At 38.1% G+C, this 26,657-nt stretch overlaps 2 protein-coding genes across 2 annotated transcripts in view; one reads left to right on the forward strand and one right to left on the reverse strand.

Moving 5' to 3' along the window:
- Positions 1-26,657, forward strand: part of Atad2b (ATPase family AAA domain containing 2B) — a 134,845-nt gene that overhangs the window by 30,691 nt on the left and 77,497 nt on the right. Inside the window, exons 7-12 of the mRNA XM_050141885.1 lie at positions 2,194-2,310; positions 10,243-10,318; positions 12,180-12,278; positions 22,456-22,567; positions 24,809-24,924; positions 25,987-26,161. Coding sequence (XP_049997842.1) covers positions 2,194-2,310; positions 10,243-10,318; positions 12,180-12,278; positions 22,456-22,567; positions 24,809-24,924; positions 25,987-26,161 — 695 coding nt within the window. The remainder of the gene's footprint in view (positions 1-2,193; positions 2,311-10,242; positions 10,319-12,179; positions 12,279-22,455; positions 22,568-24,808; positions 24,925-25,986; positions 26,162-26,657) is intronic.
- LOC126501373 (60S ribosomal protein L30-like) lies at positions 7,276-7,602 on the reverse strand. The gene has a single exon (XM_050142014.1). The coding sequence runs from the start codon at positions 7,600-7,602 to the stop codon at positions 7,276-7,278; it is 327 nt and encodes a 108-aa protein (XP_049997971.1).

Raw genomic sequence — 26,657 nt, forward strand, 5'->3', positions numbered from 1 at the left:
TGAGATGTAAATAGAGAAAAATAGAAGTGCTAATAGTAGTGGAAGAATCTTTAGCGTTTTTGCCTTCCACCTGTCTAGGTCTGAACTTAAGAACACAGTGGACTTGTAGGGTTAGAACTAGGAACATGCAGAAAGCACATTGGCTTTGTCAGTTTATAAAGTGGTGACCCATACGATTAGCATTGATCTCATAAAATGGATTTCAGGAGGTTTGGTGTATTGGAAATATAGATTAGCAGACTTTCCAAGGTAATCTTAGGCAAAGAAGACTACACTTATTTTTCAAATTCTGTACTTAATATATTAGCCAGATTCAGCCCCCTCCAAGACACGGTTTTTCTATGTAACAGCCCTGACTGTTCTGGAACTCACTCTATAGACCATGCTGGCCTCAAACTCACAGAGATCCACTTGACTCTGCCTCTGAGTGCTTGGTTTAAAGGTGTGCACAACCATACCTGGCTACTTTAGCTAGTCTTTAAAAGGACATATAATCATATATATGATTTTATTTTATTTTTTTCTCCTTTTTTGAGACAGAGTTTCTTTGTGTGGCCCTGGCTGTCCTGGAACTCACTCTAAAAGACCAGGCTGGGCTTGAACTCAGAGATCTGCCTGTCTCTGCCTCTCAAGTGCTGGGAGGTGTGCACCACCACCAGCTGGTTTAAGAGCTCACATTTCTAATGAAGGTATATAGTGAATAAATGTTTTAGTTAGAACCTCTATATTGCATTCTTTGTAGGCAATTAGTTTCGGTGAGATAGATTTATAATGTGATATTTGTTTTTATATATGTTAGCTGACTGAGTAGGGGCTCTAAAGTAAATATGTCATCTGTATAATTTTTGTTCATAGTACAAAAGTTTTTTACTTATTCAGGCATAGGTATAGGTATTTTGTAGCATTATTTAGATCAATGCCTTTTGGCTCCTACCTATGTTTTCCTACTAAAATGCGATCAGATATGCTTAGTTATTATTCATAGGCTCAACAAACTATTATACTAAAACCAAAAATGGCTCATTTCTTCAGCATTTGCCTTAAGTAAGAATAGTTCTTTGAATTAAGTGTAATTTGAGCATTTGCCAGACTTTGTTTTTAATCATGCATAGATTTGGGGATAGGCTAGGGATGTGGTTCAGTTAGTCAGTAGAAGACTTACTTAGCACAAAGCCTGGGTTGGATCCCTAGCACAGCATAATTGAGATGAAGTAGCATGTTCCTTCCGACATAATTCCAGCATTCAGAAGAGAGAGTCAAGAGGATCAGGAATTAAAGGTCATTCTTAGCAGAGTTTGAGGTAGGTCTTGGTACATGAGAACCTGTCTTAAAAAATATATTTCTTTTTGGAACATTTATTAAAGTTTTCTGTAGTTTGAAACATCCTAAAACATTTATTTATTTATTTATTTATTTATTGAGACTGGTTCTCATAGATAGGTTGGCCTTAAACTTACATGTCACAGAGGGTGGATTTGAATTTCTGACCCTCTTGCCATCACTCATTAGTGATGAAATTATAGGAGTATGCCACTTATTCATTTATTTATTTTAACTTATTTTTTATTTAGCTATGCATGATGGCATACATCTTCAATCCCAGCATTCAGAAGGCAGAGGCAGGAGGATCTCTGTGAGTTTAAGCCTGGTCTAGTCTACATAGTTTGATGCCATCTCAAACAAACAAAAAACCAAACGAAATATTTATTTTCCTTGTATGAGTGTGTATTGTGTAAAAAAAAAATCTTTAAAAAAACAAAACCTCCCAAGAAAATCAAGACACAGGGAATGATCACTGGCTTGTTATTCATTCAATCATTCATTCATTTATTCATTCACTCATTTTTTGAGATTGGGTCTCACTGTGTAGTTCTGACTGTCCTAGAACTCACTATGTAGACCAGGTTGGCATCAAATTCACAGACCTCTGTCTGCCTCTGCCTCCAAGTGCTGTTTAAAGGAATCAAATGTGTGTGCCACCACACCTGGCTAACAATGTTTTATTTTCTGTATTGATTTTTTTAAACCTAGGTTTATTTTTGGTTATACTAGTTTATGCTATTATCATGAATTGCTAACATTTTAAATGTCACTTGCGTAGACAAAAAATAATGGATAAATGTAAATACTCAGTTGTAGAATAGGATCGTACCTGTGGGTTAAACTGTTTTCCCCTTTTATATGTCGAACTAGAATCTCAAGAGGAGGATGGAGACATAGAAGTTGAAGAGGCAGAAGGAGAAGAAAATGATAGGCCATACAATTTGAGACAAAGAAAAACAGTGGATCGATACCAAGCACCACCGATAGGTAGGTGACTCTAAACAACTTCTTTGTTTTTAATAACCGAGGGTAGCTTTATCACTGTTGTGAAAAAGGACATTTTCCTGGGTTCAGTGGTCTAGTGCTGTGGTCCTTGCTATTGAGGAGCTGAAGTTAAAGGAACACTTGAGCCCAGGTATTCGTTTTTGGCAAGACCCCTTTTAAAAATAAAACAACAATCAACTGTGCTGAACTTAAAATAATCAAACCTCTTGTATGTCCTGTGCATCCTTTCCCACATACTTCTGTGTGTCTCTACAGCTGACAGCTAAGGCGCACGATGACTGATTTATTATTTGTCCTTCCTCTCACTCATTCCTTTGTCTACTATTTTCTAGTTTCTGTGTGTCTAGATTTGCCTGTATGTTTTATTCTGTGTTTTATCTTGTTGCCAGGAATTAAATGTAGGGTTTTGTGCATTCTGTGCAAGTGCTTTACCTTGTGGCAGACTTTCTTTGTGATACTTTATTTACCCTTCTTTCATTTAGTATAATTTTTTTCAACAATCCTTATTTGGAATTTAAAAAAAATTTTTTTTAATATTTATTTTAGTTATTTATTTTTTAAAAATTACCGCCTCCTCCCTGCTTCCCATTTCCCTCTCCCTCCTCTCACTCCCCTACCCCTCTCCCCCTCTTCCCCACTCCATTCCCCCTCCCTTTCGTGAATGATGAGCAGTCCAGGTTTCCTGCCCTGCGGGAAGTCCAAGGTCCTCCCACTTCTATCCAGGACCAGGAAGGTGAGCATCCAAATGGGCTAGGCTCCCACACAACCAGTTCATGTATTAGGATCGAAACCTAGTGCCATTGTCCTTGGCTTCTCATCAGCCTTCATTGTCCGCCACGTTTAGGGAGTCTGGTTTCATCCCATGCTTATTCAGTCCCAGTCCCGCTGGCCTTGATGAGCTCCTAATAGATCAGATCCACTGTCACAGCGGGTGGGTGCACTCCTCGTGGACCTGACTTCCTTGCTCATGTTCTCCCTCCTTCTGCTCTTCATTTGGGTCTTAAGAGCTTAGTCCGGTGCTTTAATTTGGGTCTCTGTCTCTATCTCGATCCATCGCCAGATGAAGGTTCTAAGGTGTTATGTAAAATATTTATCAGTATGGCTATAGGATAGGGTCATTTTAGATTCCCTCTGCTCGGTTGCTCAAAGTACTCGCTTGGGACATCTCCCTGGACACCTGCAAGTCCCTCTAGAGTCAAGTCTCTTGCCAACCCTAAGATGGCTCCCTTAATTAGGATATATATTTCTCTGCTCCCATGTCCACCCTTCCTTTATCCCAACCATCCCATTCCCCCAAGCTCCCCCCAATCTCCCCTTCTCACGTTTCTCACCCCATTTCCCCTTGGCCCCATGCCACCTCATCCCAAGTTCCCAGTTTTTGCCCATCAATCTTGTCTACTTCCCATATCCAGGCGGGTGACTATATGCTTTCCTTTGGGTTCACCTTCTTATTTAGCTTCTCTAGGATCACAAATTATATGCTCAATGTCCTTTATTTATGGCTAGAAACCAATTATGAGTGAGTACATCCCATGTTCATCTTTTTGGGTCTGGGATACCTCACTCAGGATAGTGTTTTCTATTTCCATCCATTTGCATGCAAAATTCACGAAGTCATTGTTTTTTACCGCTGAGTAGTACTCTAATATGTATATATTCCACACTTTCTTCATCCATTCTTCCATTGAAGGGCATCTAGGTTGTTAAAAAATTATTTTGATCAGACATGGTGACACAATCCTTTAATCTCAGCACTCAAGAGGCAGAGGCATCTCTGTAAGTTTGAAGTTAGCCTGGTTTTCATAGAGAGTTCTAGGGTAGACGGGACTAAGTAGAGAGAAACTGTTTTAAAAAAAATGTTTTATGTACATGGGTGTTTTGCCTGCAAGTGTACATACATGTATGCCTGTGTATCTTGTGTATGCCTGATGCCCACATGGGCCAGTAGAGGACTTTAGATTCTCTGAGTTGGAGTTACAAATAGTTATGAGCTGCCATCTGAGTGTTGGGACTCAAACTTGAGTCCTCTGGAAGAGCAGCTAGTGCTTTTAACCACTGATCCACCTCCCCAGCCCCTTATGTAGAATTTTGTACTCTAAAATAGTGTTTGGTAGAGGTATGCTAATTATATCTAGAAGCTGTTAAAGTGTTCAGACATCCCTCTATTCTTGTTAAGAGTCATTGTTTCAGTTGTCACCAATGAGAGAGTGTGTTCTGGTAGAAAAAAGATTGGGAATCATTATTCTGATTTTTTTTGCTTTGTTTTATCTTTTTCTTAATGTAATTGAAATAATGTCTATAGATGTATTGTATTCTACAATTTGGCAAGTTCTGTAATATGTACATGCCTGTGATACTATCACCATAATCAAAACAAGCATACTCATCAATGCCCAGTCTCCTGGATATCCCCATTCTTGTGTGTATTCTGCTCTCAGTCATTTGTGTCTTCCTTGTATTAGTCTTTGAGTACTTACTAGTCTGTTTTCTGTCATCTTAATTCAACTTTATATGTTTTTGATTTTATATAAATGAAAATTTAAGTTTGTTTATTTTCATTTTAATTTTTTGAAATAGTCTTGATCTCGTCCTAGGTTTGTCTGGAATTTGCTGTATAGCTTAGGGTGACCTCAGACTTGTAGTGATCATCTTTCCCCAATCTCCCAAGTGGTAGAATTATAGGTACAAGCCACCATACCCAGCTTTGAAATACTGAAATACTACATTTTTACCTTTATTTCACTCAGCGTAATTATCGTAATATTTGTTATAGGTATGAGTCATCTCAACTGTCATAATTTATTATTCATTTTTTAGGGATTAATTCTTGCTTATGGTTATTGATTGTTATAAATGAAGGGGTGGTAGAGCATCTTTAATATTAGTACTCAAGTCTGGGGCAGAAGAAAGGTTTAGATTTTGAGACCAGTAGGGATTCATAAAAGCCTGAGATAAAAACAAACAAACAAAGAAAAAACAAGGATAAACAGACAAGTACTACAAAGTGTGGTGGGTAGATTTATGATTAGTGAATTAGCAATTAATAAATTAGTATATTTAATTTTGTAAGAAATTGCTCATCTTCCAAAGTGGTTGTGACATTTTCATTCAGATTTTATGTTTCCAACCAGGGCTACATAGAGATATTCTGTCTTACTCCTTATTAAAGATAAAGAGTTTGTTTTTCTAGCATAACTTTTGGTGACACATACCTTTAATTCTAGTATTAGGAGGCAGAGGCAGTGTGATAACTATGGATTTGTGGCCAGCCTGGTCTACAGAGCTAGTTCCAGGACTGGCAGGGCTGTTACACAGAGACACTCTGCCTTGAAAAACAGTAACAGCAACAAAAAATTTGATACTTGCCAATGCTGGTTATGACTAGTCTAATTAATGTAGCTCTTTGTGTGTTTTGGTGGTACAGAGGGCTTTGTGTATTCCCCCAAAGCATTCTAGCACTGAGATAGATCCTATACCCCATTCCTTTTTTTTTTTTTTTGCCCCTACTCCCTAAGGTCTTACTAAGCAAGGTCTCACTAAGTTGCAAGGCTGACCTTGAATTTGAACTCTTCTGTCTCCCAAATGCCTGAATCATAGGCAAGACCCAGTTGTAATAGCGTGTGTAGTACAGTTTTAGTTTGTGTCTCTCTAATGAAGTTGAGCATTTTTTTCTCATGTTTACTTAACAGTGGCAAATCTTTATGTGTATGCATGTGCATTAGGTGTATGTACATGTGTGTGTAACTATCAACATCAGTGTCTTCATCAATCACCGCACTAGTTACTTTTCTGCTGTTGTTAGGGAAGAAAGAATTTAATTGGGCTTCCAGAGGAAGAATCCATAATGGTGGGGGGGGAGGCATGATGGCAGACAGCTGGAAGCTGAGAGAGCACATCTTTTTTTGGGGTGGGGAGGGTTTCAAGACAAGGTTTCTCTGTATATCTTTTAACTGGCCTTGAACTCACAGAGATTTTCCTACCTCTGCCTCCTTGGTGCTGGGATTAAAGATCACATCGTAAATCATATGGTGAAAGCTGAAAGTGAGCTGCGAGTGAGGTAAAGCTATAGACTCTCAAAGCCCACTCCTAGTGACATATATCCTCCATCAAGGCTCCATAGCCTCTCCAGACAGCCTTACCAACTGGTATTCTATTATCTGAGCCTATGGCAGCCATTCTTGTTCCATGCCCTGTTCCCATAGATCCATGAAATGAGTCTAACTTTAAGACTCATTGTTGAGATTCCATGTAAAATACAAAATAAATTACATACTTCCAATAGATTTGTTTGTTTTTTGCTTTTTGAGACAGGGTTTCTCTTTACCTATAGAACCTGTCCTGGAACTCATTCTGTAGACCAGACTGGCGTTGAACTCACAGATATCTGACTGTCTCTGTCTCCCGAGTGCTGGGATTAAAAGTGTGCACCACCACTGCCTGGCTCATACTTCCAATGTGTAATGGCATGGAATATACCTTCCCATCCCAAAAGAGAGAAATGGGGACATCATGAGTGATTTCTGGACCAAAGCAAGATAGAGACCCAGTAGGGTAAATACTAAATCCTGTAGCTCCATGTCTTTTATCTGAGACTTTAGTTTTAAAGGATTTGGATGGCTCTCCCCTTCCACTTTTACTGTCTACCACATACATCTTTCTCTTGGCTGAGTTCTACTCCTGTATACAATTCTCATGAGGCAGACGTCTCATGACTGTAGCATCTCCAACGTCTTAGAGTTTCCACTGCAACCCAGGTTTCACTTTCACAGCTTTACATAATAGATTCTCAGGACCTTGTAGGGACAGTGACTTAGCATTACCACATGATGCGTGGTCTCAGTGGCTGTCTGGAGCTGCAGAGGAAGAATCTACAACACGTTTACTCTTGCATTTTTTTTTTTTTGAAAGAGCGCTGATAAAGTTTTATCACAGGAAAATTTTCCTGGTTTACTTTTCACCAGTCTGTTCTTGCATGCTTCTAATAGTATCAGAATCACCTGGGTCAACCGTAGCCAGTGTGCTTATTCTGTAGTATTTTCTGCATGTTGTCACCAATTGAATATTATTGCCATTGTAATGATGGACACTAGTTTTAGCCAACACAGTGTAGTATTCTATTTCAGAGTTCCTCAAACCAGGGCAGTTGGTAAGGATAACCAATTTCACTTTGCCCTGTCTGATCATCTTTAGAGTTTGTTTGTATCTTAGCACATACTTTCCACTTTTCATAACAAATTGGAGCCTAGAGTAGATTGACTCTAGAGACTTTTTCATCTTTGTGACTACCATCTTCCTGCCTTAGGTGCAGGACAGCCCCCAACCAAGATCAACCACCAAGATGGCCAGGGAGTGAGAAGGTCACTCTTGCATTTTTAATGCCTCCAGAACTAGTACCATGTAGGTGATACTGCCAAATTTGGCTTCCATCTTAGGCTAGAATCTTATCCCCTTCAACCACATTAGTAGCAGCTTTCCTATTCTAGAATTGGTTGTTTTCTAGGAGGGAACAACCCCTTAGCCTTTTTCCTATCACAAATCAGAAACTTGGTTGCTTTTTTGGCTATTTTTCTATTGCTATGATAAAGCACTGAGACCAAAGCAATTTATCCAAGTGTTTAATTGGGTTTACTGGACCAGAGGGTTAGAGTGATTGAGTCGTAGCAGGAGACTGGAGCAGCAGTTGAGCATCTACCTTTTGAATCACAAGCATATAGAGAGAGCATATCACTTAATCACTCCTAAACATTGATCAACTGGGGACCAAGTAGACATCTCACTCAGATATCACAGATGGGGAGGGTCCTGCTCTCAAGGTACCTTTCCATTGTTCCAGTGCAGAGTGGTCCTCTCCTTAAAGATGCCAGGTTCTTTAACAATTGTAATCTTTCAGTATACGACTTGGATGTAATATTAAACTTTCTGGTGCTCCTTTCCTTCCAAACTATACATTTAGTATTTCTTCCTATCCTACTTTCTTTTTTTTTTTTTAAATTGCAGATCTGCATTATAAGCTATCAGTTACCATGACACTGAGTCAATCCTATATTGTCCTTAACTTTTCTCTACCACAGAAATGAGTTTATTACTTTTAAATTTAATGCCAAACAAGTTCTTAGGACATTAGCAGCAGGCAGCCAGATTCTTTACAAAATGTCACATGAATGACTTCTAGCCCAGTTGTTAAGAAGACCTTCTCTGAAACCTCTTGAGCCAGGCCTCTACAGTTTGCATTGCTGTCAGCATATGGACAACATCACTGTCATCCAGGCTTTAACTAGAATGGCCCTCTAAGCTCTGGTTACAGCATTTAGTGGTTTTTCTAGCTCTGAGTCACACAACCTTCTACAACTTTTCAAAACCAACATGGTCAGGTTCTCATAGCAACAACCGCATTTTTTCCTCGAACCAGCTTCTGTATTAGTTTTGTGTTGCTGTGATAAAATACTAATGAAGAGTTTTATTTGCGGGTATGTGGTTTTAGAGGCATAGGCTTGGTGGCAATCAACTGAGGTCCACTACCCAACTAGTCTAGCAGGACTAGAGAGCTCTAAGTTCAGTGAGAAATTGTGTATCAAAATGTAGGATAGAGAGTGCAAGAGAATGACCTGCAGTGCTCAGTGGCATTCATGGCAGAGTACATCTGCACACATGCAGTGCTTTCTCTCTGTGTCTCTCCCTCTCCATGGCTACTAAGGTTCATGCTTAAAATCCATGGCTGAGGTATTTCCATTACCATGATTTATGAAGTGTCAGGCTCTTGTAGTTGATTGTAGTGATGTAAATCAGGCCTTGAGTCCCTCTTGTAGTGCTTGGGCAGGTTTCTAGGGTAAGTCCACACATACTAGCCAGCGGAGTTGGTCTGTAGGGATTCTGTCAGATAAAGAGTTTTACTGTGGCTAACCTGGTCCTGCGATATAGGTCCTGTGTTTCCTTTTATTTCTTTCGTCCAAGAGGACTGTATCCCTGTTTATGGTCTGCTGTTAGGAGATGGGCGTGGTGTGAGGCAGGCAGTGCAAACCTTTTCTTCCTACCCTTTTCTAATGCTTATTTTAATATTATTCTGTAACCAAGTACTGTGATTCACAGCCTGGTTTCTGAGTTTTTGTGAATTTTTTTTGTTTTTGTTTTTGTTTTGCTTTTCAAGACAGGGTTTTTCTGTGTAACAGCTCTGGCTCTCCTCAAACTTGTGTTGTAGACCAGGCTGGCCTCAATTGATAGACATCTGCTTGCCTCTGCCTCCTGAGTGCCAGGATTAAAAGTGTATGCCACCATGCCTGGTATTTGTATGCATGAAGATTTGTTTATGTTTATGCTTTTGTGGGGGATTATTACTATGGATAGTATTACTTTGCTTTGTTCCCTACTACAAACTTGTTTTTTTTCGAGACAGGGTTTCTCTGTGATTTTGGAGCCTGTCCTGGAACTAGCTCTTGTAGACCAGGCTGGCCTCTGCCTCCCGAGTGCTGGGATTAAAGGCGTGCACCACCACCGCCCGGCTACTACAAATTTTTTTTAAATATTTATTTATTTATTATGTATACAATATTCTGTCTGTGTGTACGCCTGCAGGCCAGAAGAGGGCACCAGACCCCACCACAGATGGTTGTGAGCCACCATGTGGCTGCCGGGAACTGAACTCAAGACCTTTGGAAGAGCAGGCAATGTTCCCAACCACTGAGCCATCTCTCCAGCCCTACTACAAAATTTTTAAGATGGATTACACTGTTAGAAATATTAACATCTACTTAGAGTGTGTAACACAAAGTGTGTGTCTTTGTTATGCTTCCAGACAAGAGCGTGGAAGTTGAAGATACATGGCTGGGTTCTCATAGAAAGTTGACAGTCTTTTTATGCTCCTTTAGTGCATGGGCTTAGTAGTACTATTAGTTATTTCTACCCGTTTTCTTCTTTTAGTACCAGCTCATCAAAAAAAGAGGGAAAACACACTGTTTGATATTCATAGGTCCCCAGCAAGAAGAAGCCATATCAGGTAAGTTGTGTTTGATTTGAAAAAAGAGAATGTTTGCATGTGTTGATGAACAAAGGAAAGACTTAATTGTATCCTTTCCTTCTTCCCTTCCTTCTTGACTGTCTTCTGTCCTTCCTTTCATCCTACACATGACTTGTTTTTGGTTCACAGTTTATTTGTAAATTATTTTTTCCTTGACAGGCTTTCTCTGTAGCTTTGGAGCTTGTTCTGGAACTCGTTTTGTAGACCAGGATGGCCTCAAACTCACAGAGACCCGCCTGTCTCTTGTCTCCCGAATACTGGAATTAATGGTGTGTACCACCACTGCCCGGCATATTTTTAAATTTAATTTTTAATTAATTTTAACTTTCATGTTCTATAGTAACAAAGTTTTTGATCTCATGAATTGAATGTAGAATGGTCCATGATGTCTTTCTTTGAGACGGTGACTAGTTTTTTTTTTTTCCATTGAGAAAACTAGTTTTGCTTTGTTTCCCAGACTTGCCTGAAGCTTTTAGCTCAAGTGATTCTCTTGCCTCAGCTCCCTACAAGTTCGGAATACAGATACTTGTGCCAGCCATACTTGGGTAGTAGGTCTTTAATGCTTCTCCCTTTTTATTCTTAAAAACAAAACTAGTAGGTACAGAGTTTAGAAATTTAGAAATGTATCATTTTACTTTTATTTATTAAAGTTTAGAAACAATTCTTTTTTCTTTTCTTAAGTGGTGGGTTTTTATTACAACATATTTCTTTTTTAATGTGCATCAGTATTTTGCCATGGTGTTGGGCCCCCTGGAACGGAGTTATATACAGTTGTGAGCTGCCACATGAGTACTAGGAATTGAACCCAGGTCCTGTTGAAGAGCAGACAGTGCTCTTAACTGCTGAGCCATCTCTCCAGCCTGAAACAGTTCCTTTCTATAATTTCTCCAGCTATGAGTTTGTGGCAACCATCTTGCTTCTTCCATAATGCCTATTTATTAATTGAATTATTACATAGTCTTTTTGTGTTTAATGTTTTGAGGGTTTTTTTTTTTTTTTTTGATTTTCGAGATAGGGTTTCTCCGTAGCTTTTGGTTCCTGTCCTGGAACTAGCTTTTCTAGACCAGGCTGGCCTTGAACTCCACAGAGAACCGCCAGCCTCTGCTGAGCCACATCTCCAATCCTGTTTACTTATTTTGAGATAGGATCTTATTATGTTGTCCAGGCTGGTCTCTTGGTTCAAGAGAATCTCTTACTTCATGCTTTCCCCAAATATCTAGGACTAGAGATGTATACCATCATGCCTGGCTAAGTATTTTTCTTTTTCATTAAAAGTATTTTATGTATTTGGTAAGACTGCAAACAAGGTAGAAGAGTCTTTGTAGAAAGTGAGAGCCTTTATTTTTCTGTAAACAAGTATACTTTTTAAAATGATTGAATTATTTCTGATAATTTGGGAAAGGAAGATTAAGAAGATAAATGTCTTGTTCTCTGATTTTGATACTTATAACAATACAGATATTTGAATGTAAGTTTGTTGCTTGACTATTTTTTAAGCTTCCATATTTGAAAAATTACAGGTGTTCTGTTCTGTAGTTTTTATTCTTTTCTGTGGAGCTTGGCCTTCATTCCTTGTGAGATGTGAACTGCATGAAGACAGTGATCTAAATAAACATTTGCTGAATGAATAAATGGATTTTCTCCTGTGTTAATTACAGATATGATAGTATTGTGTTTTGTAATACTACCAGTAGGCTAGGTCTTAGCTCAGTGGTGGAGCAGGTACTCTTTATTTATAAGGCCTTTGGTTTAAGAACACTACCACCAAAGCAAGCAAGCACACACACACAACAAACGACACAGAAGTTCTAAGGTTTTAATACTTTTCCTTTTCCAATAGGAGGAAGAAGCATGCCATTCATAGTAGTGATACAACCTCTTCTGATGAAGAACGCTTTGAAAGAAGGAAATCAAAAAGTATGGCAAGAGCAAGAAACAGGTTAGTAAATATTTTTAGTGCTGACTCTATAGTAAAAGAGAAAAAAAAAGTTTTTCTTTTTAAAAATGTTTCTCTGGGTGTGGTGACACATTCTTTTAATTCCAGCACTCAGTTGGCAGAGACAAGCAGATTTCTATGAATTTGAGGCCAGCCTGGTCTACAAAGCAAGTTCTGGGACAGCCAGGGCTGTCACAGAAAGAAACACTATATCAAAAAATAAAACAGACAAGCAAACAAAAGCTTCTTATTTATAATGGCATTTTGTTAATGCTAATTATCTATTCATTCATTCGTTTATGAGACAGGGTTTCTCAATATAGCCTTAATGTTAAATATATGTTTAAATAATGTTATTATGTGTGTGTTTGTGCATTTACTTAGCTATTTTCAGAGTCATTTCTGATTTTTCTAACATTTGTGCTTCTGGAATTGAACTCAGGTCATCAGGCTTGGTGATAAATGTCTTTGCCTTGTGAGTGAGTCATCTTGCTAGCCCTTATTTTTTTGCTTTCATTTTATATGTGTGTAACGGCGTAAGCGAATGCAGACAGATTGTCAAAATATAGACAGCTTTAATGGAGGAATAGACTTACAGAACCACCGTTCCCGCGGAGACCAGGAAAGCAGAAGCGAGCGCTGGGAGCACGCTCTCGCCAAATTTATAGGAAAACTTTAGCCTGAGGCGAACACGCCCCCTAAGGGGTGGGACTTATCCCTACATCTCCCCCTTTTGTCTAAATAAGACAGAACTAAACCAAATACAACTATATACAATAATAACAAATAAATATAACAAACAATATTGAGAATCAAAAGTTTTGCTAAACATTCTATCTCAAGGAGTCTAAATAATGTAGAGAGTAACTACAATTATATAATCTTCAACTCCATCAAAGATCCGAGAAGGCAATAAATATTACTTAACAAACGATCCAAATGTGTAACAATTGACAAAGACAACTGACTACCTGAGCAATCACCCAAAGTCTCGTTTGCAATGTTGAGTCAACCAACTTTGGCTAAGGCCTAACATAACTGACATACCATTATTAAAGGCAAGGAACTTTTCAAAACTATCTTACCCTGTCTTGGCAGGATATGACAGTCCTGTTGTATCCATTGATGCACGCTCTGTATCTTTGTCAGTGGTTGAGGTATGGGCTTTTCTTAACCCAAAGGCCAGTTCTGCCAAGAAGACAAGCTCCCAGTGGAGTGTCTTTGGTGCTCAACGTTCTCTCGGGAATAGAGCGGTGTTGCCAGGAGCAATTGTGTCTCACTATCACGAAACTCTGAGTTATATTAAAGGCCATATTCTACAGCTCTCCAAAGAGGTTGAAGATTATCTATCTATACTGAGTATAATCTCTATATATCTAAAGAACCTGATTAGTCTAATTACAAATGACAAACTTAGATGACTATTAATCTATATAATTCTCAATATCTATCTAACTTAAAGACTAAAACAATAAACAACTGTGCAATATATGAAGACAATGATCTTCATCTGTAAACAATGTCATTACATATCAAATGTAAACAATGTTATTACATAAATAGTATCAGAGGTAGAAATGTACATTGTGATATGGTAGATGTATCAATACAATATAAGCATATTCTTATACAAAAATAGAGGTAGGAACACTCACATTCAATATTCAATATGTCAATATACAGAAAACAGTACCAATACAATTTTCTAAAAACAGTAACTCACAAATACCAATCATCCCATCAAACCAGTTAATCCCCCCCCCTTTTTTTTTTTTCGAACATACCCCTAATTCCATAAAACATCTCCCCATCCCCTCAACCCCAAACCAACCACTAAAAGATGTCCCTAACCCTGAGGGCAAACTCTGTTGGGAGAGGGGACGTCGTCCTCTAAGATTGCTTCAAGCTGACATGGGGGCGATGTTCTCCTTAGGGGCTCCTGTGAAAGCAAATGATGGTAAAATTCCCAAATTAACCTTTGACCTAAGAAAATTATAACTAGTCCCTGAGCACTTTGAGAAGGTCCGGCCAGAGTGTTGTCAAAAATGTGCACCATTCGAAATTGTCTTGTGCAGTTGGTACCAAAAAACAGGTCTCATATTAGCGCGTAAAAAAGAGAAAAAGAAAAAAAATATTCATGACGTCATAAAAACCAGGTTGAGTTGATGTTGTGGGGCCCCATCTTCATCCTGGAAACTTCAAAAATTACTGTAGGGAAATTTGTTGCTTGTTATGGGAAATTTAAACATTAACAACAAGGACATATTCTGACATATAAAGAAAGACACAGATATGAGGAAAAGCAAAGAAAGTTTATCAAGTATATAATTATCCTCATTCTGTCCCATTTCATGGCTCCTGATCTGAGACAGAAACTCTGAGATATCTCTTATCAACAGGCTTGGAATTGAAGAGGGACTGAGCCATAGTCCAACTCCAAAACCAGCTCTACATATTTATAAAGAAGCGTTCAAAGAGAAAAAAGAAAATATATATATAATCAATACTTACTCATGTTACTGTTGAGTCTTAGTGGGTCGTAACTATTTTCCATCCATCAGTTATTAAATATTCAGGGTCCCTTAAATTCTTTGAAGATCAGTATTTTCCTGTGGAGATAAAAAAAAAAAAAAACCCTGCCCCCAACCTACCTGAATTCCTTACCATCAGTATGCTCGCCATCCTTGTGAATGAATTGTTATTTATCTTTTCCAAATGGCTTTTCTTCTTCATACCGAACCTTTATTAATTTTGACGGTATCCACAATTGTTCCTCACCTGTGGAGATAAGAGCAAAACCCCTTCCCCAACGCAGCACATCTCCTGGCTTCCATTGTGAGGTCAGCACATCCTTGAAATAAACTGGTTGATTTAGTTCAGTAGACTTTTCCATTATCCAATGTCTTTCTGCAGCCGTTGTCCCCTTCTCATTAGCGTTAAGAAAATTCAAGGTTAACAAAGCATTATGTAACCTATTTCTGGGGGTGTTTTCCACCCCTTTCTGTTTATTCAACATATCCTTTATAGTTCGATTTGATCTTTCTATGACTGCTTGACCTGTAGGATTGTATGGTATACCTGTAACATGCTTGATATTGTAATAGTCAAAAAACCGTTTCATTTTCCTAGAGGCATAAGCAGGACCATTATCTGTCTTTATTTGTGTAGGTATACCCATGATAGCCATGACTTCTAATAAATGAGTGATTACTGAATCAGCTTTTTCTGAACTTAAAGCAGTTGCCCACTGAAAGCCTGAATAAGTGTCAATGGTGTGGTGAACATACTTCAATTTGCCAAATTCTGCAAAGTGAAACACATCCATCTGCCAGATTTCATTCCTTTGGGTGCCCTTTGGATTAGCCCCTGCAGGCAGTGGCGTTTGGTTATAGAAAGAGCAAGTAGGGCATTTCTTTACAATCTCCTTAGCTTGTTGCCATGTGATAGAAAACTCTTTCTTCAAACCTTTGCTATTAACATGATGTTTTTTATGAAATTCAGAGGCTTGTAGCACACTACCAATCAATAATTGATCAATTTCTGCATTACCTTGTGCTAGAGGACCTGGCAGACCCGTATGGGATCGGATGTGTGTTATGTACATAGGGCAAAGCCTGTTCCTGATCAAATCTTGAACCTGGATAAACAATGAGGTTAGTTCTGTATCATCAGGTATAAATTCAGCAGTTTCAATATGTAAAATAACTCTTTCTGCGTATTGTGAATCAGTAACTATATTAATAGGTTCTCTAAAATCCCTTAGCACCATAAGAATGGCATATAATTCTGCCTTCTGGACAGAATCATAAGGACTTTGTTCCACCTTACCCAAGTCTTCCGATTTGTAACCTGCCTTCCCTGTTTTATTGGCATCAGTATAGAATGTACGGGCTCCAGTTATTGGAGCATCACGGACGATTCGAGGAAGGATCCAAGAAGTTCTCTTTATGAAGTTAAGCCTCTTGCTTTTTGGATAGTTGTTATTAATGTCTCCCAAAAAATTAGCACAAGCTCTTTGCCATGTTTCATTATCTTCCCATAATTTCTTTAGTTCATCAGCAGTGAAAGGCACTATAATTTCTGCTGGGTCTATGCCTGCTAGTTGACGAAGTCTCAGCTTGCCTTTTATAATTAACTCAGAGACTTTTTCCACATAAGTTTTCAGTTTTTTACTTGGTTTATGTGGTAAAAAGATCCATTCCAAGATAATATCATCTCTCTGCATTAAAATTCCTGTAGGAGAAATTTTGGATGGTAATATGACGAGAATACAATCGAGCTCTGGATTCACCCTGTCCACATGTGCCTGTTGTAATTTTTCCTCAATTATTGTCAGTTCCTTTTCTGCTTCAGCTGTTAATTCTCTGGGACTGTTTAAGTCTTTATCACCTTCCAAGGTTTTGTTCAAATGAATTATTAGATCAGGTGTTATCCCAACAGCTGGTCGTAGACTGGAAATGTCTCCTAACAGTCTTTGAAAGTCATTAAGAGTCTGTAGGCGATCTCTCCTAATTTGTGCCTTTTGTGTCTTAATTTTTTGCAAACCTATTTTATAACCTAAATAATTAACAGAATCTCCCTTCTGTATCTTCTCAGGAGCAATTTGCAATCCCCATTTAGGTAAAAGTATCTTTATTTCTTCAAACAGTCTGTTCAAGGTATCCATGTTTGAATCGGATAACAAGATGTCGTCCATGTAGTGGTATATTATAGATTTGGGAAATTTCTTGCGTATTATTTGCAATGGTTGGTTCACAAAATATTGGCACAAGGAGGGGCTATTTAACATACCCTGGGGGAGGACGGCCCAGTGGTACCTCTTGGAAGGTTGAGAATTGTTGTAAGTAGGCACCGTGAAGGCAAATTTTTCTCTATCTTCTTTTTGTAAAGGTATGGTGAAAAAACAATCCTTTAAATCAATAACTATAAGAGGCCATCCTTTTGGTAATAAAGAGGGCAAAGGGATTCCAGATTGCAGAGGACCCATAGGTTGAATAACCTTGTTGATAGCTCTGAGATCTGTCACCATTCTCCATTTACCTGATTTTTTCTTAACCACAAATACAGGAGAATTCCAAGGGCTGGTAGATTCTTCTATATGTCCAGCATCTAATTGCTCTTGTACCAGCTGTTCTAAAGCCTGTAACTTTTCCTCAGCTAGAGGCCATTGCTTTGTCCATATTGGTTTCTCAGTCAACCATTTTAGAGGCAAGGCTGTTGGTATCTCTGAAGGGGCTTCAATTACTTGTTCTTGTATGGCCCGAATGGCCGGTTTTCTCCGTTTGTAATATCTTTTAATATTATTCTCAGAAATATAGGCTCTAGAAGTAGCAGGAATGTTAATTTGGGTATTCCATTGTTGTAATAGGTCACGACCCCATAAATTCATTGCAATATTGGCTACATATGGCCTTAATTTTCCTATTTGTCCCTCAGGCCCTATACATTCAACCCATCTTGTGCTCTGTCTTACTCGAGATAGGGTTCCAATTCCCAGGAGCTGAACATTTACATTCTGAAGAGGCCAATACGGATGCCAAGATTCTGGGGTAATGATACTTACATCAGCACCTGTGTCCAGCAGGCCAGTAATAAAAATGCCATTTACACACACTCTCAGCTTAGGTCTTTGATCATTTATAGAAGTTTGCCAAAACACACGTAACTCATCTTTCTGCTCATTATCGTTTGTAACAGTAGGCATGAGGTTTCCTAATTGTCCTGACGAGGCACGTTCTCTGCAGAAACTGGAAATGACTGAACCATGTTTGCCATGGGGGCCTGTGAGGCCCCCCCTCTCACGTTTCCCGTCTGTATCAGGTTGCCTTGTCTATCTCTTGTAGACCTGCATTCATTCGTCCAATGTCTACCTTTTCCACATCTTCTACATAAACCTGAAGGCTGAGTCCTCCTATTTCTGTTATTTCTAGAAGATGCATTATTATTATTTCTGAAGATCCGTTGTTTACAATTCCTTTTCATATGACCCATTTTGCCACAATTAAAACATTTGGTATTCTGGTGTCTCCTTTTACCATTGGAAATTGCTTCTTCTACCCATGCTTCAGTGCCATAATCAAATGTATCAACATCCAGTGTATGCAAGACCCATTCTTCCAAGGGTGCTGATCTGAACCTTAAAGGCCCCAAAATCTTTTTGCATTCCACATTTGCATTTTCATAAGCCAAAGACTCAATCATTATACGTCTTGCGTCAGGGTCAGGTATCCCTATTTGCACAGCCTTAGTAAGTCTTTGTAAAAAATCACTAAAAGGTTCTCTCAGACCTTGTTTAATTGTGACAAATGATTCCATTCTCTGTCCTGGGTCTTGTACCCTGTCCCAAGCCCTTAAGGCTGCTGTAGTGCATATGGAGAGTGTGTTTTCGTCCAAATTAGCTTGTTCCTGAGGGTCAGAAAAGCGTCCTTCACCTAGAATTTTATCTAGGGAGATGTCACTTCCCTTCGCCTTTTCTTGCTGTTCTAAAAGTCTAGCCTCTTGCCTGAACAAGCATTTCCATTTTAAGTGCGGCCCACTCTCAAGGACTGCAGAGCTCAGCTGGAGCCAGTCCAATGGCGTAGCTCTGCTTGTGGATGCCCAAGACTTTAGCATCTCTTTAACAAAAGAGGAATGCATCCCGAAAGTCATGACAGCCTGTTTAATTTCTTTGAGATCATTCATACGGACATGCTCCCATGTATCTTCCTTAATGACCCTAGGGTTTCTGGAACCAATCACCTTCTCTGTTGTTATTACTGGAAAGGCAGGTAGAGCTGTAGGTAGAGATTTGTGGAAATTGTCCCGGAGGGATTTACCCACAGATGTAGTTAAAATTTGCCTTTCTACCGTTTGTTCTTCTTCATCAGAATTTAGAAATTCCTCAATCTTTTCAATTCTATTCACCATTGCCTTCTGCAATGTCTGTATCTCCTGTCCAGAATTATGTTCCAAAGCCTTCATTGAGGATTCTAAAGTATGAAGTTTGTCCATTAGAGATAAGTTCTCATCTTTGGACATAATTTTTATGGCATAAACCGTGCCTTCTTGTATTGACAATCTTTCTGCCAATCTGTCATAAGCTTTAGACAAAATCCGATAGTCACATTCAGCAGTTTTGATTCTCTCAGTTACTATTTCAGTTCCTACAGAAAGGGACTGAAGCTTACAACCCAAATCAGCTGTTCCCTCTTCCATAGTAATGAGTTTCTCCTTAATATCAGCCACTAATGTTTCAGTTCCTACAGAAAGGGACTGGAGCTTACGATCCAAATCAGCTGTTCCCTCTTCCATAGTAATGAATTTCTCCTTAATATCAGCCTGTAATGTTTCAGTTCCTACAGAAAGGGACTGGAGCTTACGATCCAAATCAGCTGTTCCCTCTTCCATAGTAATGAATTTCTCCTTAATATCAGTCTGTACCTTTTTTAAATTTTCCTCAGTTGATCGAGTCATGTTAAACAAAGATCTGTTCTCCTCCTGGAGAACTTCAAACTGATTCTTGAGAAGATTGTTGTCATTCTCAATTGTTTTTAAGCGTGCAACCTCTGCTCGTAAAGACTTTATCATATTTCTATTATCAAACCATATAGTGCCAAGGAAAACTACGAATCCCAGAAAGATCCATAGAGGTGGGGTGATAGACACCTCTTGTAAAATCTCCCACATGGTACAATTAAAAAAACTGTTAAATTCTTGAATGGTAACGTGTTCAGACATTTTAATTATAAAAGAAAATTTTTTCTCTTACCTGCAACGACTGGTTCCTGCCGGTGGTGGTCTCTGTGGTTTTGGAGCCTGTCTTGGAACTAGCTCTTGCAGACCAGGTCGGCCTTGAAGCTTGAAGGCCTCGAACTCACAGCTTGTGCTGGGATTAAAGGCGTATGCCACCACCGCCTGGCTGGCATTGAACTCACAGAGATTCACAGAACCACCGTTCCCTCGGTGACCAGGAAAGCAGAAGCGAGCTCTGGGAGCACACTCGCCAAATTTATAGGAAAACTTTAGCCTGAGGTGAACACGCCCCCTAAGGGGTGGGACTTATCCCTACATATGTGTGTTTTCTTTCATGTGTATACCATGTGTATACTTGATGCCCAAGGAAGCCAGAAGAGAGTGTTAGATGCCTGGAACTGGAGGTTCAGATAGTTGTGAGCTGCCATGTGGATGTTGAGAACTGAATCTGGGTTTTCTGCAAGAGCAGCTAGTGTTCTTAACTTCTGAGCCATTTCTTCAGCCCCAGTATTTTAAATATTACTTTACAGTTCTTACAGGTGGTATCTAATCTTGGGATAGGTTCCTTAAATTACTTAGTGTGTCAGTACTAAAGTCAACTAATGCTGAACAAGAACATCAGGGTAGTCTCTGTGGTAGTGTCATCTTTCCCTGTGTATTTCCGTCCAGCTCACATCCATTTCATGAGGCCGATTTTACACTTAAAATGAGTTTAACATCCAGAGAAGGATGCTGAACACTACTGAATGCCTGAGATCTAATGTGTACACCATCCAACACAAGAATTTTGGCCTTTTTAAAATTTTTTTAACTTTGTTTTGTTTGTATTGTTGTCTGCCTTTGGTGATCTCTGCTTAAGTAGAATAATTGACTGGTTAAACTGTGGCAAGAGTCACAGAGTTATTTTTTTAAAAGTCGAGGAAGTTTTCTTCTTTTCTTTCCTTCCTTTCTTTTCCTGCCTTTTTTCTTTTTTAATGTTTTGAAGCAGGGTTTCTCTGCATAGCCTTGGGTGTCCTGGAACTCAGTCTACAGACCAGGCTGGCCTTGAACTCAGAAATCATCTGCCTTTGCCTCCTGAGTGCTGGAATTAAAGGCATGTGTTACCACTGCCTGACTCAATACTCTATCTTACAATTATAATATAGATAATTTTGTTTAGTGGTTCTATCATTTGTCCACATATAAATAATTGTAGAAATACCACATTTTTAGCTAACCATTTTCAGGTTTGTGTTAATATGAATTATGTACTAAAGCAAATCTTATGGACGATGGGAAAAAGATATAAGGAAAGAATCTTAAGTTTGTTTGTTTATTTGAGACAGGGTCTTCCAATGCTGACCAGGTGAGATCCGCCTGCCTTTGCCTCCTGAGTATAGGATTAAAGGTGTGTGCCATCACTGCCTGTCCTAAATACAGGCATTTAAATAGTCTATTCAATATTCTTTTCTAATAGAGACAGACAGAGATGGGGAGTGAGGGAGGGAGAGAGAAAGAGAATGATGGTTTTGGAATTAAACTCAGAACTAGTGGTACAGTATGTACCACTAAGCTGTATCCCCAGGTTATGATAACGTACTTTGGGAATATGATTTTAAAGGTAAATTAGGATTTAGAAATGTTAGTAAAGTTGGAGTTACCATAGAACTCTGCTTTTGAGGCTATGCCATATTGTGATTTTTTTTTTTACCTGTACTAAGCCATATTCTTGTGCTATAATGACACACTGGAGGCTAGGTGATTTGTAGAGAAAAGGATTTTATTTAGCATGAAATTGAGGACATACAATATGGTGCTGGTTCTCGTTGTTCTCCCTGTGGCTGCATCACATCATAGCAGATGCCATTATGGCAGGAGCACATGGAAGAGAGGATATCTTATGTGCAGTATTTGGAAGTGGGGGACTAAGATGGACACTGAGTAGGGTCTCATATGAGACATTCCCTTCTTCTTGGAGTGTGTCCCCAGTGACCTCTGACTGGGCTTCACCTCTTAGAAGTCCTACTGCTCATATCATACACTGAGGACCAAGCTCCCAGATTTCCTATTGGGAGAGGTTAAACTCTTAGAGAAAATAGTTTAATGCTGATGTTTGCTTTACCTGTTGGATGACTGGTTTTGGTCAGTTTGAAAGCATCCAGAAAATGCAGTTTAAAGTATCAGACCTTTTCATGTTGTTTTCTGGATTATGATAAGCCAAAAAGACGAAAAACACGTCAAAGATTTTTTTTTACTTATTTTGACATTGAAGTGTGAAGGATTAAAAAAATTAAGCATTTGTTTTATTTTTGTACATTATTATGCACATACATGAAGGTCAGAGGCAACTTGTGGGAGTTGGTTTTTTGCCTTCCATCTTGTAGGTCCAATTCAGGTTGGTGGCAAGAGCCTTTACCGTCTCACATGTGAAGTTTTTCATGCCTTTATTTTCATGTTTTGTAAATTTCAGGTGTTTGCCTATGAACTTCAGAGCAGAAGATTTAGCAAGTGGCATTCTCCGAGAACGAGTGAAAGTCGGTGCGAGTTTGGCTGATGTTGATCCGATGAATATTGATAAATCAGTAAGTTTGTAAATGTTTCCAGAAGTAGTTTTATTATTTTTTTTTTGTTTTTAAGGTTTTCCTTATTTCTAAAACAACACTTGAAGAAGTAGAAACTCAGATATGACCAATATTAGTAGTTTCATGTGTGTGTTTTGGGTCCTCAAAACCTTGGTCACACATGCTACTTAAGTTTTTTCTTTCTTCCAGTGTTACTAGAATCTTCAGCAGGTAGGAAATGAAGCTCAGAGGGTTTTACCATTCTGTTTAACACTAGGAGCAACGGGTTGTTGTTGGAATTACCTGATTTTATAATCAGACTTGGATTTTATGTACCTTCCTCTGGCTGTGATGTTGCTAATGAGTTTCAAGAGAAACAAGTTGGTATTATAGGGACTTAGCTGGATAGCAAAATTACCATAGAAAAAAGAATTGCAGAGAAATAAATGATAAATGGACTTGAGAGAATTAAGGTATTCAAATATGATGGATTTTAGTGAATTAATTGCTTTTGGAGAGTGACAGAAACAAACTGAGTATATTGTGCAGGCTTCTGGTTTAAGCAGATAGGTAGATAATTGATAGTCTTGATATCTTAAGACTTTATAAAAGTTGTTGAAAAACTGCCTAAAGAAAATTTTATAGAATGTTAACAGTGATTGCCTATTGGAACCTGGTGGCATTGGGTGGTTCCATTATCTGAAGGAGAGTATACAAGAGGAGGAATAAGATGGGAAGGGGTTTTAGTTGAGTTCAGGTATGTTATAGGTATCTCTGATGTACCATAAGTATAAGGCACTTGTAAGCAACTGAGTGGTTTGATATAAGGTAGGAATATATGGTAGAAATTTAGGTATATGTCATTAGTGTAAATACTGTTGAAGCCACTGTGGAAAAGTGATAGTTGTACTCCAAGGAAGGGATGTGGTCTGAGAAGAACCAAGTTCATACAGACGTGGTCCACTGATTATAATGTCTCATGCTGGGGTAATTTGTAATATTCCGTCATAATCAAGAATTTATCTGAGTTTTTCTGGGTCTATTTCATCTTCATACATAATTTAACTGCTTCTATGTGATTTAAAAGAAATTATCAGATTAGAGTTCAGTATACTATTGAAGATAAAAATGTAGTTGTCCTCAATCCAAAGTCATAGAGTAAAAATATTTGTTTAATTATTTAGTACTAAAGGAAATTATCTTTAGATTTGGTTTGCCAGTACTACTTTACTCTTCTAAGTCTATTAACTTTAGCTGTCTCTGCCAGTCAATTCTAATTTGATTTATATATATATATATATAAATTTAACTTTAAAAAAAATGTTTCTTGTTTTGATCTGCTTTAATTTTTTATAATTTAATTTTTTATAATTAGTTTTTTATAATTTCTTTTTCCTGCCATAATAAATAGTTTATAAATCATTTCCAAGTTCCATGGTAGAATGAGAAGTAGGGAAAGGGCTCCACCAGGTTCCAATAGGCAATCACTGTTAACATTCTATAAAATTTTCTTTAGGCAGTTTTTCAACAACTTTTATAAAGTCTTAATTGATGTAACTGTTATGAGTGAAATAAACAGTTTTTGTCACTTCTGGTATATCAGTGCTTTCCTGTTTCTTCATTATTGTCTCCTATGTGGAAAAATTAAATTTATTTTTTAGTAGAGGAATTAAATACTAAAGAGTAAGTTTTTGTTTGATTATGTTGTGTTTTGGAGAGAGTCACAGTAGTAGAAAATGTCTTCTGGCTCTATCCATTAACTAAGTTTTCTCTGGGGGAGCAGTTATTGCACCAGCTGGGGATGCAGAAGGATGGGAAGTGTTAGTGTATAAATGTGACACCTTCTATAGATACTTGCTAACGTTTCCAGTTAGGCGCTGATCTTATTCCTGGGTTGTTCGATTACTAAAAGATAGTTTCCTTTGACTCTGAGTTTAACTTTGACTATATTTTTCTACATGTATTTGTGTGCAGCCAAAAACTTACTTGTATGCATGCTCAAAAACCCCTGAAAGGATGTACTTGTGGATTATGGAACTCATAAATTAAAAACATTTATAGAACATGGGCCGGGTGTGGTAGCATATGCTTTTAATTCCAGCACTTGGCGGGCAGAGGCAGGTGGATCTCTGAGTTCAAGCCCAGCCTGTTGTACACAGAGCTAGATAGACAGTGCTACATAGTAAGACTGACTCAAAAACAAACAAAATTTTAGAACCTATGAAATCACTTTATATTAAATTTCCTCCTTTTTTTCTCAAGGTGCGGTTTGATAGCATTGGTGGACTAAGTCATCATATACACGCTCTGAAGGAGATGGTAGTTTTTCCACTTTTATATCCAGAAATTTTTGAAAAATTTAAAATTCAGCCTCCAAGGTATGCCTTAGGTGTTTATTTTTATACTGTTATTGTTAACTGATTGAATATCAATTAATTAGCCTTTGATTATAAAAATTTTATATATATTTGTTTGACTTTTTCTAACAATGATGATTAGAAATTTTTATTTAGAGCACAAAGGTTTGTTTTTCAACTGTACCTGTTTGAGTCCTTCAGGCACAGGACGAAATTCGTTATGGAGATGTGAAATTCTAGACTTATTTCTCTAGAATTAATTTAACCCTTTTCTGATTGCAAGAATTTGGTCCTTTGAGGGCTCACCAAAGTGAAACTTGGAAATATACTAGAAAAAGCCTTATCAGTTATAGAAAGGAGCTGTTCTTTCAACCCCGGCTCCCTTACCCAAATAATCACACAGAAACTATATTAATTACACTGCTTGGCCAATGGCTTAGGGGTATTTCTAGCTAGCTTTTATATCTTAAATCAACCCATTTCTATTAATCTGTGTATCGCCCTGAGGCTGTGACCTACTGGTAAGGTTCTAGTGTCTGTCTCTGTCTGTCTTATTGGACAGCTACATGGCTTCTCCTTGACTCTGCCTACTCTCTCTCTGTATTCCTATTCAGATTTGCTGCCTGACTTTATTCTGCCCTGCCATAGGCCAAAGCAACTTTTTTATTAACCCATGCTAATAAAATATATTCATAGCATACATAGGGGAATTCCAGATCAATCAGTGCTTAGAATTACTACATAGCTATCTAAAATTGTATGTTGGAGTGGGAAATCTTAAATTAGTGATTGTTGATGATAACAATTCTCTTAGATAATCTTCATGAATTTTTTTGATTATAAAACCATTGGTAAGCCGGTCGGTGGTGGCGCACGCCTTTAATCCCAGCACTCCGGAGGCAGAGGCAGGCGGATCTCTGTGAGTTCGAGGCCAGCCTGGTCTACAGAGCTAGTTCCAGGACAGGCTCCAAAGCCACAGAGAAACCCTGTCTCGAAAACCAAAAAAAAAAAAAACAGAAAAAAAAACAAAAAAAAAACCATTGGTATAAACTTTAAATAATGTTTTTGTTTCTCTTATTCTAGGGGTTGTTTGTTTTATGGCCCTCCTGGAACAGGTAAAACCTTGGTTGCCAGAGCATTAGCAAATGAATGCAGTCAAGGAGACAAAAAGGTGGCTTTTTTCATGCGTAAAGGAGCAGATTGCTTGAGCAAGTGGGTTGGTGAGTCTGAAAGACAACTTCGGCTTCTTTTTGATCAGGTAAGAAAAATCAGCTAATTCAAGGGTATCTTTTTCTTTTGTAAAAAGAATATTTATTTTATCTTCAAATAAAGTTGTGAGGAGACATATATTCCAATTAGTATGTAAAATTTAAGATCAGTAATTTAAATTGTAAGCCTTAAAGTCATAGTTATTTTCTATTACCTGTGGGAAATTGGTTCCAGCAGTTCCTGTCTGCTCGTACATAGAAAATCTACAGATGTTCTAGTTTATATACAATCTAGTATATAAAATAATAAAGTATTTATATACATCTTCTTGTATGCTTAACATCATCCCCCATATTTTATAACATTTCATATAAAATATATACTATGTAATTAGTTTTGGTAGACATGTCCAACTTAACTGATATTGGAAGAACATGTTTTTGGCAAAATTCATACTTCAGAACCATACAATTGAGTTAAAAAATGATACACACATTATTATTTTGTTTTAAGTAAGTTTAAAATTTTGATTTGGACTGTCCATA

Source organism: Alexandromys fortis, unplaced genomic scaffold (assembly GCF_014885135.2).
Source record: "Alexandromys fortis isolate MF-2015 unplaced genomic scaffold, M_Fortis_MF-2015_v1.1 scaffold_30, whole genome shotgun sequence".
In the NCBI taxonomy this organism is placed as follows: domain Eukaryota; kingdom Metazoa; phylum Chordata; class Mammalia; order Rodentia; family Cricetidae; genus Alexandromys; species Alexandromys fortis.

Bases quoted from the DNA above. Each gene is read 5' to 3' on its own strand.
- LOC126501373 (XM_050142014.1), bottom strand. From the start codon at position 7,602: ATGAAAAAGTCTCTAGAGTCAATCTACTCTAGGCTCCAATTTGTTATG.